Source organism: Lynx canadensis, chromosome E2 (genome assembly GCF_007474595.2).
Source record: "Lynx canadensis isolate LIC74 chromosome E2, mLynCan4.pri.v2, whole genome shotgun sequence".
Lineage (NCBI taxonomy): Eukaryota > Metazoa > Chordata > Mammalia > Carnivora > Felidae > Lynx > Lynx canadensis.
The window spans coordinates 18600866-18616674 of NC_044317.1; the positions used below are offsets into that span (position 1 = coordinate 18600866).

The 15809-nt window shown below is 51.7% G+C and overlaps 1 protein-coding gene across 2 annotated transcripts in view; it reads left to right on the forward strand.

Annotated features, from left to right (window-relative positions):
- Positions 1-15649, forward strand: part of RANBP10 (RAN binding protein 10) — a 63134-nt gene extending 47485 nt beyond the window's left edge. Inside the window, exons 5-14 of one of the 2 annotated variants that reach the window (XM_030297839.2) lie at positions 2627-2649; positions 4617-4801; positions 7276-7388; positions 8823-8931; positions 9042-9190; positions 9384-9588; positions 10330-10451; positions 10946-11091; positions 11392-11503; positions 11956-15649. In XM_030297839.2, coding sequence (XP_030153699.1) covers positions 2627-2649; positions 4617-4801; positions 7276-7388; positions 8823-8931; positions 9042-9190; positions 9384-9588; positions 10330-10451; positions 10946-11091; positions 11392-11503; positions 11956-12086 — 1295 coding nt within the window. In that variant the 3' untranslated portion in view covers positions 12087-15649. The remainder of the gene's footprint in view (positions 1-2626; positions 2650-4616; positions 4802-7275; positions 7389-8822; positions 8932-9041; positions 9191-9383; positions 9589-10329; positions 10452-10945; positions 11092-11391; positions 11504-11955) is intronic. The other variant, XM_030297838.1, reaches the window with a different exon arrangement.
- The last annotated feature ends 160 nt before the right edge of the window (positions 15650-15809 follow it).

Here is a 15809-nt window from a genome sequence, read left to right on the forward strand (position 1 = left end):
TCCCAATAGTTCATGTTTGCTTTGGTTTCCCTTGCCTTCGGTGATATATCTAAAAAGAAGTTGCTCAAACCGAGGTCAAAGAGGTTGCTCCCTGTGTTCTCCTCTAGGATTTTGATGGTTTCCTGTCTCACATTTGGGTCTTTCATCCATTTTTGCACTTATTTTTGTCTATGGTGTAAGAGAGTGGCCCAGTTTCATTCTTCTATGTGTTGCCATCCAGTTTTCCCAACTTTGTGAATCTTTTGATGACCTGGTTTCTTTTCCACAAGCCAGCTTATCAATATTGTGCTTCAGAGCCTCACCTGGAATCAGTCACTGCTCTTAACCTCAGAACCCTAACCCTTTCCCCTTTAGAGAAGCAGAATTATGTTTCCTGCCTCTGGCCTCCCCACTCCTTTGCTTTGCTCCATCGTTCCTCTGTCATAGTACTTGCCCTTTGTGTCAATGGTCAGTTGCCTGTGTAATTATTAGTTGCATGGAGCCAGTAGCACTTTCAGGGCCTGGCTCCTGGGAGGTCTCAGCAGATACTTGATAGAAGGATGAATGAGCAAATGAATGGAGACAGGAAACTGGTGTCTCACCTACAAGTGGTCCATGAACTTGCATTTTTATACAGTTCTGTGTGCTTATAGGCTTTATACCCTCAGCCTCACTGACCCCTGACCTATGACTCTTTGGTTCAGAGCACTTCTTATCAGCAAGTTTGAATGTTCTGTTTGCATCCTGGATCTTTGCCTGACCTTTTCCCCAGATCTTGCCACTACATTGGCCTTGCAGAGGCTCCCAGAGATCTGCAAGGCTGGGGGAGCAGGGTTGCCCTTGTCCAGTGCAATAGGGGGTGGAGTGGCCTCTTTCCTCATTTTCCTGGAAGCACCTCAAGGCCTTGTCCTTCCTGAGTGCCATTGTGAGGTAGATCTGGGCAAGCAAGGGTAGGTCATCCCCTGCCCAGAAATGTGGCAATTGCCTTACCCTGTGGCACAATTGCAGCCAGCTTGTACCAAGACCTCATAGTTTTTTGAAGCAGCTTTCACCAAGTATCTCAGTTTCTCCTTTCTTTCTTTAAGTGTTAAGATTAATGTTCCCTCCTTTTTTCAGATGGGCTCAGAAGGATGGGGTAAATGATCAGGGTCACACTGCAAATAACTGATGGAGCCTCGACCTCCTTCCAGGGTCTGTAGGCCTTCTCCCTGAACTGGAGTGTAGCAGCAGCAGCAGCCTGACCACACTGAGATCCACAAAGGCAGCTCCTGTGCAGACCTGGAGGGTGGACATGAGGTCTTCTCATGGGTGCAGAGGGGCTTGCAGATTCCATTCTGCCAGCTCTGTGACTGCCACTCTGCATGTGGGCCTGAGAAGTGGCCTCAGGCAGGTAGATCATGGAATTTATGAGCTTCCCTCCCTAAGGAGCATAATAACCTGGCAAAGAATGTAAACAGTTTCTCTGCACCTTGGTTTTTTAATGTGTAAACTAGTGTTAGAGATGGTATACACCTTCCAGGGTTGTTCTGAGGATTAAATGGTTCCTTGTAGGGCAGTGAGCCCAGGGCCCAGCTCAGTGGAAGCGCGTGGTATACACTGGTTGGCTGTCAGGATTCTGACCCCAGGTTTACTAGGAGACCTATTATCAAAGCCTCACCTGTTCTTCTGTCTTGCTGGGTTTCGGTTTCTCTTCTGGGTAGGAGTTAGGGGAGCAGACTGGGACCTCTAAGGAGTGGTTTAGAAACTTCTCAGTCCAAAAGCTCAGGAGCTTCTAGAAGACATAAGAAATTTTCTAAAAATGGGAGGGCTGTGAGTCCTTGGAAGAGTCTCCTTTGGCCGTGAGTCATTTCTCACTCTAAAGAACATGAGTGTTCTGGTGGATATTCTGAGGTTCCTGCCCTGCTCATTTATTTGAGATCCCACTTCCCTCCATTCTCACTTCCAACTCAAGGCTGAGGTACCTGGGAACAGCCCCTTCTCTTTGCAGAAGGGTTCAGAGGGTACACAGGTCATTTGTCAACTTGAAACCTCTGGAGACTCTGGATGGGTGTGGGATGGAGATCGGCAGCTGCCACCCTCCCTGTCTCCACCTAGAGCTGTCTCTGTCAGCTGTCTCTGTCAACTTAGGATGTTGGAGTGTTAGACTAGGAATGAGTCCAGGCCAAACACTTCAGCTAGCTTTATGACTGTTGGGAAATCTTTCAACCTCTGAGGCTTACTTTCCTCATTTGTAAAATGGGGATAAGAAAGCCTGCTCCCCAGAGCTGTTATGCAGATCAGATGAGATGATGGATGGAAAAGGGCTTGGCATACACAGTAAGTCTCCATAAATACATGTTGGATCAAAAGAAGGATCAGACTTGAAGAGGCCTTAGGGTAGATCATTTGAGTTTAGTCCTTCCTAGTGGGCTTTCCCTGAGAGGGTGGAAGAACTGTGAGTGAATATTCAAGTATTTGACTTTACTTCCAGTCAGACCCAGCAAATGGAAGGCCAAGGTCTAAACCTACCAGGCCCTAGCACATGCTTGGCCTCCATCATAGGGAGATGTGGTGGCCAGCCCCTCCCCAGCCATCGTGATGGACCCTCTGTGGTCGCACAGAGGGGTAGGAGACCAAGTAGCCTGATTTCTGTTCTTTCCCTTCGCAGGTATAGCCTTCACAGACCTCCCGGTAAGTACTATTATTGGGTCTTCTCCCTCTGGGCTCTTTGGGGCTAACTGGGTTGGAGTATGGTGGAACCTGCAAGTACAGGGTGTGGAGTCTGGCTCTTTCCCCAAACAGGGATGTATGCTATGCTGTCAGCTTGAGAGTACCAGTAGGGGTACCTCTTGGCCTTCCTCTCTCTCCAGCAGCAAGGCCTGGTCTTCCTCCATGACTTTTAGCAGGTGACAGTGATTTGTGGCATTTCCAAAGGCAGCTGGGGGATGGCATGGGTGGAGATGAGGGTGGCTCCATGGTTTAGCTAATCTGGGCCAGTTCTGTGTGGCTTACAGCCAGTGGACTGGGGTGTATAGAGAATTGTTCTTGAACTGTCTTGGAGCCCAGTCCCAGTGCCTACTCATCAGAGATCCCTGAGGAAGGCCACTACCCTAGGGGACTAGGCCTGCTACTGTACAAGGTTCGCCCAAACCAGAGAGGTGAGCTTTGTCAGGTTTTCTTTTCTTAGAAAAGGGTGAGGTTTCTTGTTGGCTGAATTCAGGACTCATCCCCATCTCTTGCACCCTAGTCCTTCATTATTATGAGTCATCACAGGCCTCGTCACATGCAAGGCCTCCACCCAGACTTCTGGGAGTCTGGACTGGCTCTGTGTACCCTGGCTGGGTTCTGGAAGGAGGAGAGGTTTGCTGACTCCAGTGATAGCCTTGGGATCCTGAGCAGCCCTGTGATGCCCTAGCAATGCCCTTGTATCTGCGAGGCCTTCTGAAGCCCAGACTACAGCTCCCAAGATCCTGTTAGAAACTCTTATCTGTAGATCAGAATCCTTCTCTCCTTACCTGGAAGCACCAGAGAGGGCTGTGGTCTCAGGCAAAGAGAACAGACGGAGAATTCTGACCTTGGCTAGGGAATGGTCTAGTTTTAGAGCTATGAATGTGGGCAGTCATCAGGTGCTAGAAAGTGTATGGCTGCTTCAAGGTAGGGGGCGTCACTGAGGGCATTGATAGGTAAGATTTGCTGGAGAGGGTGGGCTTTGCCTATGGCATGGAGGTTGGGAGGGGAAAGGAAGGAAGCTAGAGATCTTAGGATTCAAGGTTGTGGTGGGCTGAACCCAGTATTCAGTAAACCCAGTGTTCAGTAAAGTAAAGCACGTGATACTGAGGAATGACAGACAAATGGCCAGAGGATGGAAGGTGGGAGAGAGGACTGGGGCCCAGTGACAATGAGGAGGAGGCTGGCGAGACACTTGACTAGCAATGGGGAGCCACAGGAAGCACTGAGTGACGGAGCGATCTGGCAAAAACTGGCCATGGCAGCGTATAATGGAAAACAGGGAGCCCCACACCCACAGAGGGACATGACCAAACCTCACTGGCCAGAAGATCCTCCTCTTAGTGAGCCTTTGACAGGAAGGGCAGTGGCCTCTCTTTACCCTTTGCCAGCATCTGGGGGTCCAAACCACCTACCCCCTTTTGCCATGCTCTCCTCCTCCCCCCCTTCCTTTCCTGTCTCCCGCATCCCTTCCTGCCCTGTCATATACTCCTTTTTTTTGTGGCAAAGGGATCCTTGGTCTTAGATCATTCTGAAAGGAGCCATTATCCGCCCATGTAGCAGATCTTCATGGGTACACCTGCAGGGTTGTGGAGCCTGGCCTTCCTCCCATGTGTCCTGGATGAACCCCAAAGGGGGACCTTGGGCTTTGGGGACACCATAACCTCTGATGCAGGGCAGGAGACTCCACTTCGAGCCTGGCTTGATTTTCTTTTGCTTTCTCTCCTGAAGCTTTGGGGAATAGCGTCTCTGGTAGGCAGGTGGGCAGAATGTGGCTTAGCCCTGCCTCCTCCAGCCTTACTGCAATTCTCTCAAAGCCGGAGTAGTGGCCTGCAGGAGCCAGCGCCTTCCCTCTCTGCACCAGAGGTAAGGCGAGGTCCTGCTGCCCCTTTGCACTCAGGGCCCAACTGACATTTCATTCTCCTCCTCAGGCCAACCTCTACCCCACCGTAGGCCTGCAGACACCTGGGGAGATTGTGGACGCCAACTTTGGGCAGCAGCCCTTCCTGTTTGACATTGAGGACTACATGCGGGAGTGGCGTGCCAAGGTCCAAGGCACTGTCCATTGCTTCCCCATCAGTGCCCGGCTTGGAGAGTGGCAGGCGGTGCTGCAGAAGTGAGTGCCCCACTCCCGCCCTTACCCAGCCCTGGGCCATCCCAAGGGCCTCATTCTCCTCCTATAGGCCCCTGTACTGCTTCAAACTACACCTATGAACTCTAGTGGGTAGCTCTTCCTTCTGGAAAGCACTCCCAGGGTGACTCTGCCTGCTGCTCTCTTGCTTCCCTCTTAGTGAATGGACAGCTTCTGCTCAGTTCTCCAGATCTGTTCCTAACTAAACCTTTGCCCCCTCAACTGGATTGGAAGGCTCTGCCATATAGTATCACCAGCAGAGCTGTTTTCCTTCCCCACGTTATTTTGCAGAGGATGTACTAGGATGCCCTGTGGTCTCTTCATTTGTGGACTTTTTTCCACCATAGGGAATATCCATCATGCTGTGACTCTTGCCTGAGATCACCTCTCAGGGTCATCATCTAGCTAAGTTCCACACATTCCTGGCAGTGGTGGTGGGAAGAGAATCATCCTGAGGCCAGCCTATCTGGCTCTTGGATGATTAATTGCTAAACTGTCCTGGAAACCAGTCTTGCTGCATCCCAAGGGAGGCGAGGTTTGGGTCTCCCTTCTACTTGCCAGCTGCAGGCCTGAGTGAGGCAGTAACCAGTACCTTCTCTTCCAGGAGGTGGGTTAGCTTATTAGCTTGGCTCCCAAGGGTGATCAGGGAAGGTCTGGGCTTCCGCTAGCCCTGGTTATTGTCCCACAGAGGCACCCAGGTAGCAGAGTCTCTCAGGTGGGGCTGGGTTGCACACTGGGCTCTTTGTGCAGTCTTCCTTTCTTAAAGGATTAATGTTGAGGCAGGTTATAGGGGAGGGCTGAGGCAGGGGCTATGTGGCCAGACCCTTCTCAGGAGGAGCAGCACTGTCTTGTTTTCAGCCCTCAGAACTATTGAGAAGCCCTTCCTTGGAGGACTAGCCAGTATATGCCAGTCCCTGACACAGGCTTGCTGGGACAGGCAAGGGGAGAGGTGGAGCTGCTCCAGCTATTTGGGGGAGGGAATGATAGTCTCAGCTTACAGTGTGTTTGTTTATATGTGTGTATATGTGTGCCGATGGGTGTTCATATGGAGTGTTTGCCACAACCTACATATAAGCTGTATCCTGTGATTTCATATGAGTTCATTTTATGAACATTGTTTATGGCTGTATTATCTTGGAGACAAATTTACCACAAGCTCCTTGGTGAGCTTGGTGAGCTCCTTGGTGGTTCAGGTTATTTCCCCTCTTTTGCTTGTATAGGCAACATTTTTGTAGGTAAAGAGTTTTCCATATTTAAGATTACTTTCTTGGTGTCCTTTCAAGAAGTGGAATTATTGAGTCACTGGACCAATTATTGAGTCACTGGACCATCATATTAAGTGGCATCTGATGTGCATGTGGACCATTCATCTGAACCATGTTTTGTCAAAAATGTTTGCTCTTGTGTTTATAATAATAATAATAATAATAATAATAACATAGTTATTATAATTATTATTTAGGAGGTTTATTTCATTGACTTCTTACTTTGTGCTGGGCACTTTATATGTATCATCTCATTTACCCATATGTATCATCTCATTTACCCTTTAAAACATGAGGGGACACACACCTGAACTTCTGTGCCTTTCACATTTGTGTTTGGCAATTACAATAAGGACATCAGACACATATTTACACCAAGGTATTCACTTCCGTACACATCAGATGTGAGGGCTCATCCTTCTGCTCTGCGTGTGTGCATACACATATACGCACATGTGCCACCACTCAGCCAGCTGTGGTGGGATTAAATGGCTACTGGGCGTTGGGCTTCTCCAGGCCATTTCCCAAAAATTGTGTTCCTGTGTTCCTGTTGGCTGCATCGATGCCTATATCTTGGCTTCCTGAGCCCCTGACTTGTGGCATATTGTGGAATAATTTGGGTCATGGGTTAGCTTCCCATCACCCGCTAGAGCCAGCACTCCTGAGGGCTAAGTTCACTGGGTGAGCTGCAGTGCTTATGCTGGGCACACGGGGCAGCCTGCAGAGGAGTTTCTGTGTCTACAGAGGGTATGCACATGGCACACATCGTCTCTGTCTGGGCAGCTCCCGGGCTGATTGGCCAGCTGCCATTCCAGGAAGCCCTCAGAGAGCCTATCAGCCAGCTCTGGGCTTGCTGCAGTTCACAGGAGGCACCTGTTTCTGTAAGGAGATGGTATGTGCCTGTGTGTGTATTTTTGTTATATTTGCCCACTTGTGGGCAGCATATTGCAGAGAAACTGCATCCCCTCCTCCAAGCTACCAGGTCAGCTCTGGTGACCAGCCCTTCTCCAGCCTGACTGCATGAGCACTGGGGGAAGTTTTCATTTTGTTTCAGCCTCTTTATTCTTATTCTGTGGAGGTTGGACCTCCATGATGTGTGTAAGGGAGCCCAGACAGGGAGATAGTTTGTCCCTTCAGGTGGTCAGTGAGAAATGCAGTTCTAAAGTGTCACCTTGAGCATTTCCTTTCTTCTAGCATGGTCTCATCTTACCTGGTGCATCATGGGTATTGTGCCACGGCCACAGCTTTTGCCCGAATGACTGAAACCCCGATTCAGGAAGAACAAGCATCCATAAAGAACAGACAAAGTAAGGTTGATTCTCCTTTCCTCTCTCCCTCCCTCCCTCCCTCACCTATCCCTAACTCTGCTCTCTGGCTCATGCCAGCCTTGGGTAACCTGTCAGGAGTCCATTCAGCTCTGGTCCTTACCACCAGGAGACTAGCCCACAGCCCCAGCCCAGCAGCATGGGAATGAATTTCTCAGTGAAGCCTCTTCACTACACACTCTGATGGCCCAGCACAGGCTGGGGCCTGGCATGGCTGGATCCCACTCCTCCATGCTTGTTTCCTTCCCCCAAATCCTGGCCTCTACTCAGCCTCCTGTTCATGGTCTTTTGGAAGAGTGTGTTTGCATCTTACCAGACCAATGTCCTGCCTCTCCCATTTGCTCAGCTTTAGTAGTTCTGCTTGTTCCTGGCCAGAAAAAGGACTGAAGTAGTCAGACAGGGTGAAGGCTGGTTCTCAGTGGCTGCTGCGGTGGCACCTCTCTCTGCTCCCACCTCTGGTCCTGCCTTTTGCAGACAACCGAAGGAAGGAGTCAAAGGAAACTTTCCCAGTGTACATACTGGCCTGCATACTGTGTGTTTGGGGCTCTTTTGTGGAAGGAGGGTGTTGGGAAAGAGGAAACAGAGCCCAGTAAGGAGATAGGAAGAGGAGAGGAGAGTGAGGGAGAATGGGTGTGTGTGGATGTGTGTCTGTGTGTGCCTGCTTGCGTCTCTCTGAGCCTGTCGTCTCTGTGTATGTGCATGTGTCTGTGTCTCCCAGAGAAGCTACGCCCAGCCAGACAGACGGAAAGGGATCCCAGACTTGGGATCTACGAATGAGAGCCTCAGACCCAGAAGTCGCTCCCAGCAAGATGCACCAGGCCCCAGAGCAAGAGCAAGATGCTGATGGCCTGAAAGGTGTCAACGTCAGAGATGCCAGTGTGAGGAGGATGACCTCCTCTCCCAGCAGGGAGCATTCTGCAGCCCCTGAAGACTGCCAAGACTTGGGTCCTGGCCCAGAAACCATTGTGCTCCCTTTGCCACCCCCCTGTGAAGCCTGACAGGAGAGAAGTCTATCTGAAGAGGAGCCCCTAGGGCCACCAAGCTGCCTGGGTGCCCAACCCCAGATCATGTTCCCACAGCCAGAGCCCCTCCCCATGCCCAGGTCCCTGGCGAACTGACCTCCACAGGAGCAAGCCTCCAAATTTGCTCTCCTGCCTCTGCACTGAGTCCCACTTGTTTTCCCCTGTTATTCTTTGAAGACTCCCGACACTTGACAGAAACCAGGGTCTATTTTGGGGCTGGGAGGCCAGTTTCTTTCTGCAGCCTCTTCTGTGAGCATCTCAACCATCATGCTACTCTGAGCTGGCCCACCTGACCATTGGCTAGTCCATGCTCGGGGCTGGTAGTATTGTAGGCATGTGACTATGAAGGAGCTCTACAGCCCCTCACTCACTGCCATGCTTTTGCTCTCTGCAGAGATCCAGAAGCTGGTGCTGGAGGGCCGTGTGGGTGAGGCCATCGAGACCACACAACGCTTCTATCCAGGACTGCTGGAGCATAACCCTAACCTGCTCTTCATGCTCAAGTAAGTTTTGGGCACCACCAGCTGCCCCATAGCCCAGCCCCTCCCAGCTGGTGGTCGGAACATATAGCCCAGACCAAGCCCAGAGCATTGCCGCTCTGCTCCCTCTGCAGGTGCCGACAATTTGTGGAGATGGTGAATGGGACTGACAGTGAGGTCCGCAGCTTGAGCTCCCGAAGCCCCAAGTCCCAGGACAGCTACCCTGGCTCCCCCAGCCTCAGCCCCCGACACGGCCCTAGTAGTTCCCACATGCACAACACAGGTCAGCCACTCTCCAGAGGGCTCGGGGAAGAACTGGTGTGGAGAAGAAAGGCCACCCATATGCCCTTCCCTGGGCTGGGCTCAGGACTCGCTGCTGGATTTGGGGGAAGGGAAATGGGACCACTGTGGTTATTCCTGAGACCCCATTTGATGGCAAACTGCCCCTTTTCTTCTGACTACCCCCTGGTTTCTAGGAGCAGACAGTCCCAGCTGCAGCAATGGCGTCGCATCCACGAAGAGCAAACAGAACCACAGTAAATACCCTGCACCCAGCTCCTCCTCCTCCTCCTCATCCTCCTCGTCCTCCTCATCCCCATCCTCCGTCAATTACTCCGAGTCCAACTCAACAGATTCCACCAAGTCCCAGCCCCACAGCAGCACCAGTAACCAGGAGACCAGGTGCCTGTCCTGCTCTGCTTCTTCCTCCTGCTTTCTGCTCTGCACCAGCTGGGCTCACTGCAGCCTGTCCTTTAAGTGCCACCCCCTGTCTTTCACCCCCACCTCCATCCCAAGTCTGTGCCTGGAGTAGTGGCTGCTGACCTGCGAGACCAGGCATTGGCTCCAGCTTCTGGCCCTACCCATGATCCAGCTGCCACTTTCCTTGGCCCTGACTTTTTCCAGAGGCACTGGTACTGCCAGGCTGAGAATGTGGTCTCCTGGGAGCAGACCTGGCAGAACCCCTAGGGTCTACACTAAAGAAGCTTTTGCTGGGTGGGGCTTGAGGTCAGATAGGTTGGGCAGCAGAGGTATTAGGCTATAGACTACAGGTGACTTTCAGCAGCCCCCAGGCATGCCTCAGGTTTGACCTGGGTTTGACACCTAGAGATTCTTATCAGGGGTCTCTGGTCACTGGGGGATAGGGGAGGAATGTGTAGAAGGGGTGCACCAACTCAGAGGAAGTCCAGGAAGGGGAGAGCTGCAGAGGCAGCTTTGAGACAAGAGTGAGAATCAGATGACAGGCCTCTGGGGATAGCTGGTGTCACACTAGGGTCCGAGTGTTGGAGCCTGGGAAGCCTTTCATGCTCCTAGGGTCCTTTGGTTTACCCACAGCAATCTGTGGCTAAAGCCTGAATGGAAGCCCAACCAGGTTGCTCCAGCCACATCCCTCTGGCCAACTCCCACCTCAACCCTTCTCCACAGTGACAGTGAGATGGAGATGGAAGCAGAGCATTACCCCAATGGTGTGCTGGAGAGTGTGTCCACACACATTGTCAATGGCGCCTACAAGCATGAGGACCTGCAGACAGATGAGTCCAGCATGGGTAAGAATGATGGCTCAGCATGGTGATCCCTGGGTGGTAATGGCTCTATCCAGATGTCTTCTGTCCCCCAGGAAGGGATTGGGAAGGGCAGGCTTTGACAGCCTGAGAAACTCTAACCAGACCTGGTCCACTGCCGCCTTAGCCGATCATGAATGGGTGGTTGAAACGGGAAGGCCCCTGGCCTGCTGCCAAGATCAGGGCCCCTGTGTCTGAGGCTAGAGGCAGTTGGTGAGGGTGGGCACTCTTATGAACACCCGTGCATCTGTACGGGGTGGGAGAAGGGAAAGGTTCTAAGTCCAGACCCCTAGACGATGTGCTTGGTGGACTAAAAGCACCTTAGCTACAGATGATCCACCTGTTCCTCCCAGCCCTAACTTGCCTCTGGCAGTCTCCCCAAGGTCCTTCTCGCCATGTTCCTTTTGGGGTCCCCACCCCAGTTCTCCCCTTCTCTCCTTACTCTTCCTGATTTGTTCTCTGCTGGGCTCTGGGTGCAGATGATGGGCATCCTCGGCGGCAGCTCTGTGGGGGCAACCAGGCTGCCACAGAAAGGATTATCCTGTTTGGTCGCGAGTTGCAAGCACTGAGTGAGCAGCTGGGCCGGGAGTATGGCAAGAATTTGGCCCACACGGAGATGCTGCAGGTATAGAACAACCTGACCTTCATACAGAGCAGGCCTCCATTGTGGGGGAGGGAGCAGGGTGACTCTGGGAGGGCTGTGGGGGCAGCAGCAGCAGGACAGAGTGGGTTCTAGTGAAGTCCACAATGGGAAGCAGGACTTTGGGGGTATATGCTACTCTCTCTAGGCTCTGGGGAAGGCACAGTCCTTTCTGACCCTATGCTCACAGGGCACCATGCAGGGCTCTGTATGCCCCTGGAGTCATGGAGGTGTGTATGTGTGTGACGTGTGCCACAGTCCTCTCAAGAATGTCCTGTCCCTTAGGATGCATTTAGCCTGCTGGCATACTCAGATCCCTGGAGCTGCCCAGTTGGCCAGCAGCTTGACCCCATCCAGAGGGAGCCTGTGTGTGCTGCCCTCAACAGCGCCATTTTAGGTAAGCAGATCTAACAAAAACAGAAGCTGGTCCATGAATGCCTAGAGTGGCTCCTCCCTCTCTCCCTGGGGATTGCTGGTATTTGTCCAAATTAGGGCAGTGTGCTCTGCCCAGGCACTCTCTGGTAGCCCACAGGACTTGGGCTTCCATGGCTGAACCTAAATCTTGACCTCTCTCTGCCCAGCTGAATTGGCTGGCTAGATCATGATAGACTCTGGCCTGTGTCTATAGGCGGGGGCCGACACATTGCTCTAAAGAAAGTTAAGGTCCTCAGGTTCCTAGCATGGCTGCATGGCCATGGGCTGGTGGCTGGGACATACTCACACAGAGATATGTGAACACCATGTTCTAAGAGATTCTGTCCACTACCCCTACTTTGTGCTTCCAAGGGAACTTTGACCTGAGCCCAGTTCCTGGGCAGAGCATTTACCAGGCCTGTCTCTCCTTCACAGAGTCTCAGAACCTGCCAAAGCAGCCCCCTCTGATGCTCGCCCTGGGTCAGGCATCTGAATGTCTACGGCTCATGGCCAGAGCGGGCCTGGGATCTTGCTCCTTTGCCAGAGTCGACGACTACTTGCACTAGCTGACCACGCTGGCTGGCCCCACCTGGCCCTTCCTCAGCCCCAGGGCTGGAGCAGCCCTGCCCTCCATAGGCATCTGGCGCAGGGACCTGGAAGCCATGGGCAGAGTCCATTCCTCCTGCCTGGTCTCCCCAACTCCGTTTACTTTTCTTTTCTTCTTTTCTTTCTTTTCTTTTCTTTCTTTTCTTTTCTTTTCTTTTCTTTTCTCTTTTCTTTTCTTTTCTTTTCTTTTCTTTTTTCTTCTCTTTTCTCTTCTCTTCTCTTCTCTTTTCTCTTCTCTTTTCTTCTCTCTTCTCTTTTCTCTTTTCTTGTTTTCTCTTCTCTTTCCTTTCTTCTCTTTCTTCTCTTCTCTTCCCTTTCTTCCTTCCTCCCTTCCCACCCCCCCCCCCCCACCAGCCCTCAGTCTCTGTCTTCACGTGCAGCGGCCTCTGACACAGTATTGGCTGGTTACTCTCATGTAGCGCCTTCTAGTTTGAAAGGGGGGTTTTGTTTTGAGGAGGGGTTGGGGTTTTTTAAATCTTTTTGTTTTTTTCCTCCTGACTGAGCCACCAGTATTTATCTCTGGAGAGCTTGTGCTGAGCTGGTTTCTGCTCATTTAGTGATGAAGCCTATCCAAGTTGGTGATAGCTTACTATTTTCATAAGTAAAAAAAAAAAAAATAAGATTATATATATAAATATATATATTAAAAAAAGACACAGTATTTATCGTAGTGTTAGTGATCCAGCACCTCTTGGGTGAGGCTGTCCGGACACCATATGTTTTTATTTGAGACCAACTCATTAAAAAAGAATCATCTCTGTCACCTCAGCCAAGTGATTTGTTTATTTCAGGCTTCCCCTTTGTTGAGCCACAGGCCCAGCTGCAGCTCCTGGAAGCCCAGTAGGCTTTGGGGGGCCACTTAGTGGGCAGGTTTGCAGCATCCGAAAGGTGTGGGTCCCTAGGCCCCTGAGAGTTGGGTTTGGGTGGACAACTATAGGGCTGAGGCTTCAGAGAAGGAATGAGTTGGTTGGCCCAGGGCTACACAGCAAAGCAAGGGAGTAGAGGGTCCTTGGCCAGCACGCTATCTACCGTTCTACCCTGCCTCTCACTGCCTACCTTGCCCCTCCCTTTCTCCCCCCACTCAGCATCCTGTTTTCCCTTGTTAAGATGGCCAAATAATTCATTTACTCTAAATTGATTGCCTGGAAACTACCTGCCTTTGACTCGAGAGCTGCTGTGTGTCAGGCTGCGGGGAGGATGTCTCCATTCCAGGACAGAGGCCCTTGAGTACAGGGACTGCCTTCTTTCTGCCTGGATCTTCACCATCTCTGCACAGCTCTGATGGAATCCATGCTTTCTGTTGTGAAGCTAGGACCTTGTGGAGGCAGATACTTGGGCCACCAGTTGCTGGAGTGGATGGAACTCTTGACCTACTAAGCCAGGCTTCACTGCAGCTGTGCCAGGCAGCTCCCTGCAGCTTGGTCCCAGCCACTCTTAGAAAAGACTATTATGAGTATTTGTTGGCCAGAGGAAGGGACCTCATGGGCTCTACAAATGTCCCACCAGCCGTTTCAGATGGATCTTCACAGCTGGTGGGGTAGAAACAGTCCCGGTACTGCCATCAGGGAATCAGGAGAGGAAGGGCTGAGATGACTGTTGGGACTTGAGCAAGCCATCAGTGGAGAGGACTGACTGCCCAGGAGGAAGAAAAGGAGGAGGCCTACCCAGAGGAGCACCAGGAGGGTCTGGGCTTTCCCTACCTGCTTCATAGTGAGAGGGAGTGCACAGGTAGCCCTTGCCAAGGGGCAAGGCCAGAAATTGAACTTTTGAGTCCCTGCCTGGGAAAAGGCTAGATAAGCTCCTGCTCTCTGGCAGCAGACATAGGGATGGTTGGTACAGCCTGAGATTCATTGCCTGTCACGCCCATAGCTGGACAAGAAATGTGACTCAGTTGGACCAACTGCTCGTGATGGGGGTAAGGGCCCTGGCCCTGTGCTTTCCCCGAGTTCTGCCTTGGGGCATGATCCTATAAGCTGCTGCTTTTTCTTGGTCCCCACCAGGGCCTTGGCTGGCACCCCACAGACCATGGCCTGTTGGAGAGGTGTTGTCATGTCTGTAAAGGAAAACTCATCCTGTGCGAGGCTGGGGATGGCTAGCTCCCAAATGCAGAGGTTAAAAACATCAAGGTGTTAAAATGATCAGAGCTGAGCAGGATTGGGCATTAAAACCAGAGGCTTTTTTTAGCTGGAATGGGGTTCAGAGACCATCTACTCCACCAGTCCTCTCGTTTAATAAAGAAACAGGCCTGGGAGATTAAATGACTTAGCCAAAGTCACAGAGCAGGTTAGTGGCAGAGCTGGGACTAACCTCATCCCCATGGGCTGTACGACACTGTTTAGTCTTGAAGCCAAATGGTGAGTGAAAGGCTTAGGCTGGTGAGGCCCCCAGCAGTGTCTAAGCAGCTGGTATCTTCAGGGGTGTGTCAGGGATGGGGATGGGTGGCTGGGCTTGAATTGTGGAGCAGCTGAGAGAGGGCCCAAGAGGGCCCGGGACAGCTGTGTGCTGCTTGGGGTTGAGTGTCCACCTGGCTCGCGCTCAGTTCCCATGGCCATCTCCCCATTTTCTGTGCCTTATCTCTCTGTTTCAGCTGAGTCCAAGTTGTTTACTCTGTTCCTCTCCAGAGGGGCTCTCTGTCCCAATTGGACAGCTTACCTTTAGGACATAAGCCTTTGCCCCACAAGCCATGGAGAGGATCAAAACCAAGCTGCTTGAGTCCACTATCTTGCTGATAGTCCAGGGCTGCCTGCCAGCCAGAGGAGCCCCTTATGCACACCCAGTCCTACCAGCCTGTTGTCTGGGAGCCAACAGTGGGGAAGGCACCTGGGAGGAGCCCCAGGGAAGGGCTGAACCTGACCCAAGAGGACAGGAAGAAGACCTGGCTCTGTTGGGTCATCCAGCCCTGGGGGAGCAGCCTTCCCTGTTTACCTTTTCCCCTTGTGCCACCAGATGTTACCTTCCAGAGCGGACACTGGCAGATGATGCAAAGAAAGCCAGAACCTCTGATCCTCACCCACATGGGTCTGTGGCTGGGGGGTAGGCTGCCAGAACAGGGACACTAAGAGATGGGGAAGTGGGGACTGCCCAGCCACCCAGCACCTTCCTACCCCTTAAGCAAGCACAAAGATGAGGCAGAGAATTGTCAGCGCTGAAAGTTCCTTTGGTTGCTCACAACTCAGGTATGCATGCATGTGGCAGCCAGGCAGCAGAGCCCCCACTTGACTGCCAGTCCCGTGCACCGGACCTGTGGCCAGTTCATGGACTCTGGCTGCCTCAGGTGCCACCTCTTTGCATAGGGTTTTCCTCCATTAGTAACTACAGCTGAAACAGATGTCCTCCACATTGTGCACACTGGTTCTGCCTTTGTCCTTGCGAGTTGATACTTGGCATTAGCATGAAACTTGTGGGAGGGTTTAGAGAGAATTTAACACAAAACATCCTATTAAATTGTACTTGAGAAATGAAAAAACTCCTGTTGTATTTTGACAGAATTATTTTTATTAAAATATACATCCATGAGCAGTCACGAGTGTCTAGTCTCTGTTTTGAGTCTTATTGGGGTTTGTACCCTATGTGTGGCACAGTCTGTTTTGACAGTTTGGCCCCTTCTCAGCCCACCTCTTAGGTTGCCAGGCCCCTGGTACCCTTCAGGAACCTTCAAGACTTCAGGTGTTTGCGAGAGCCCA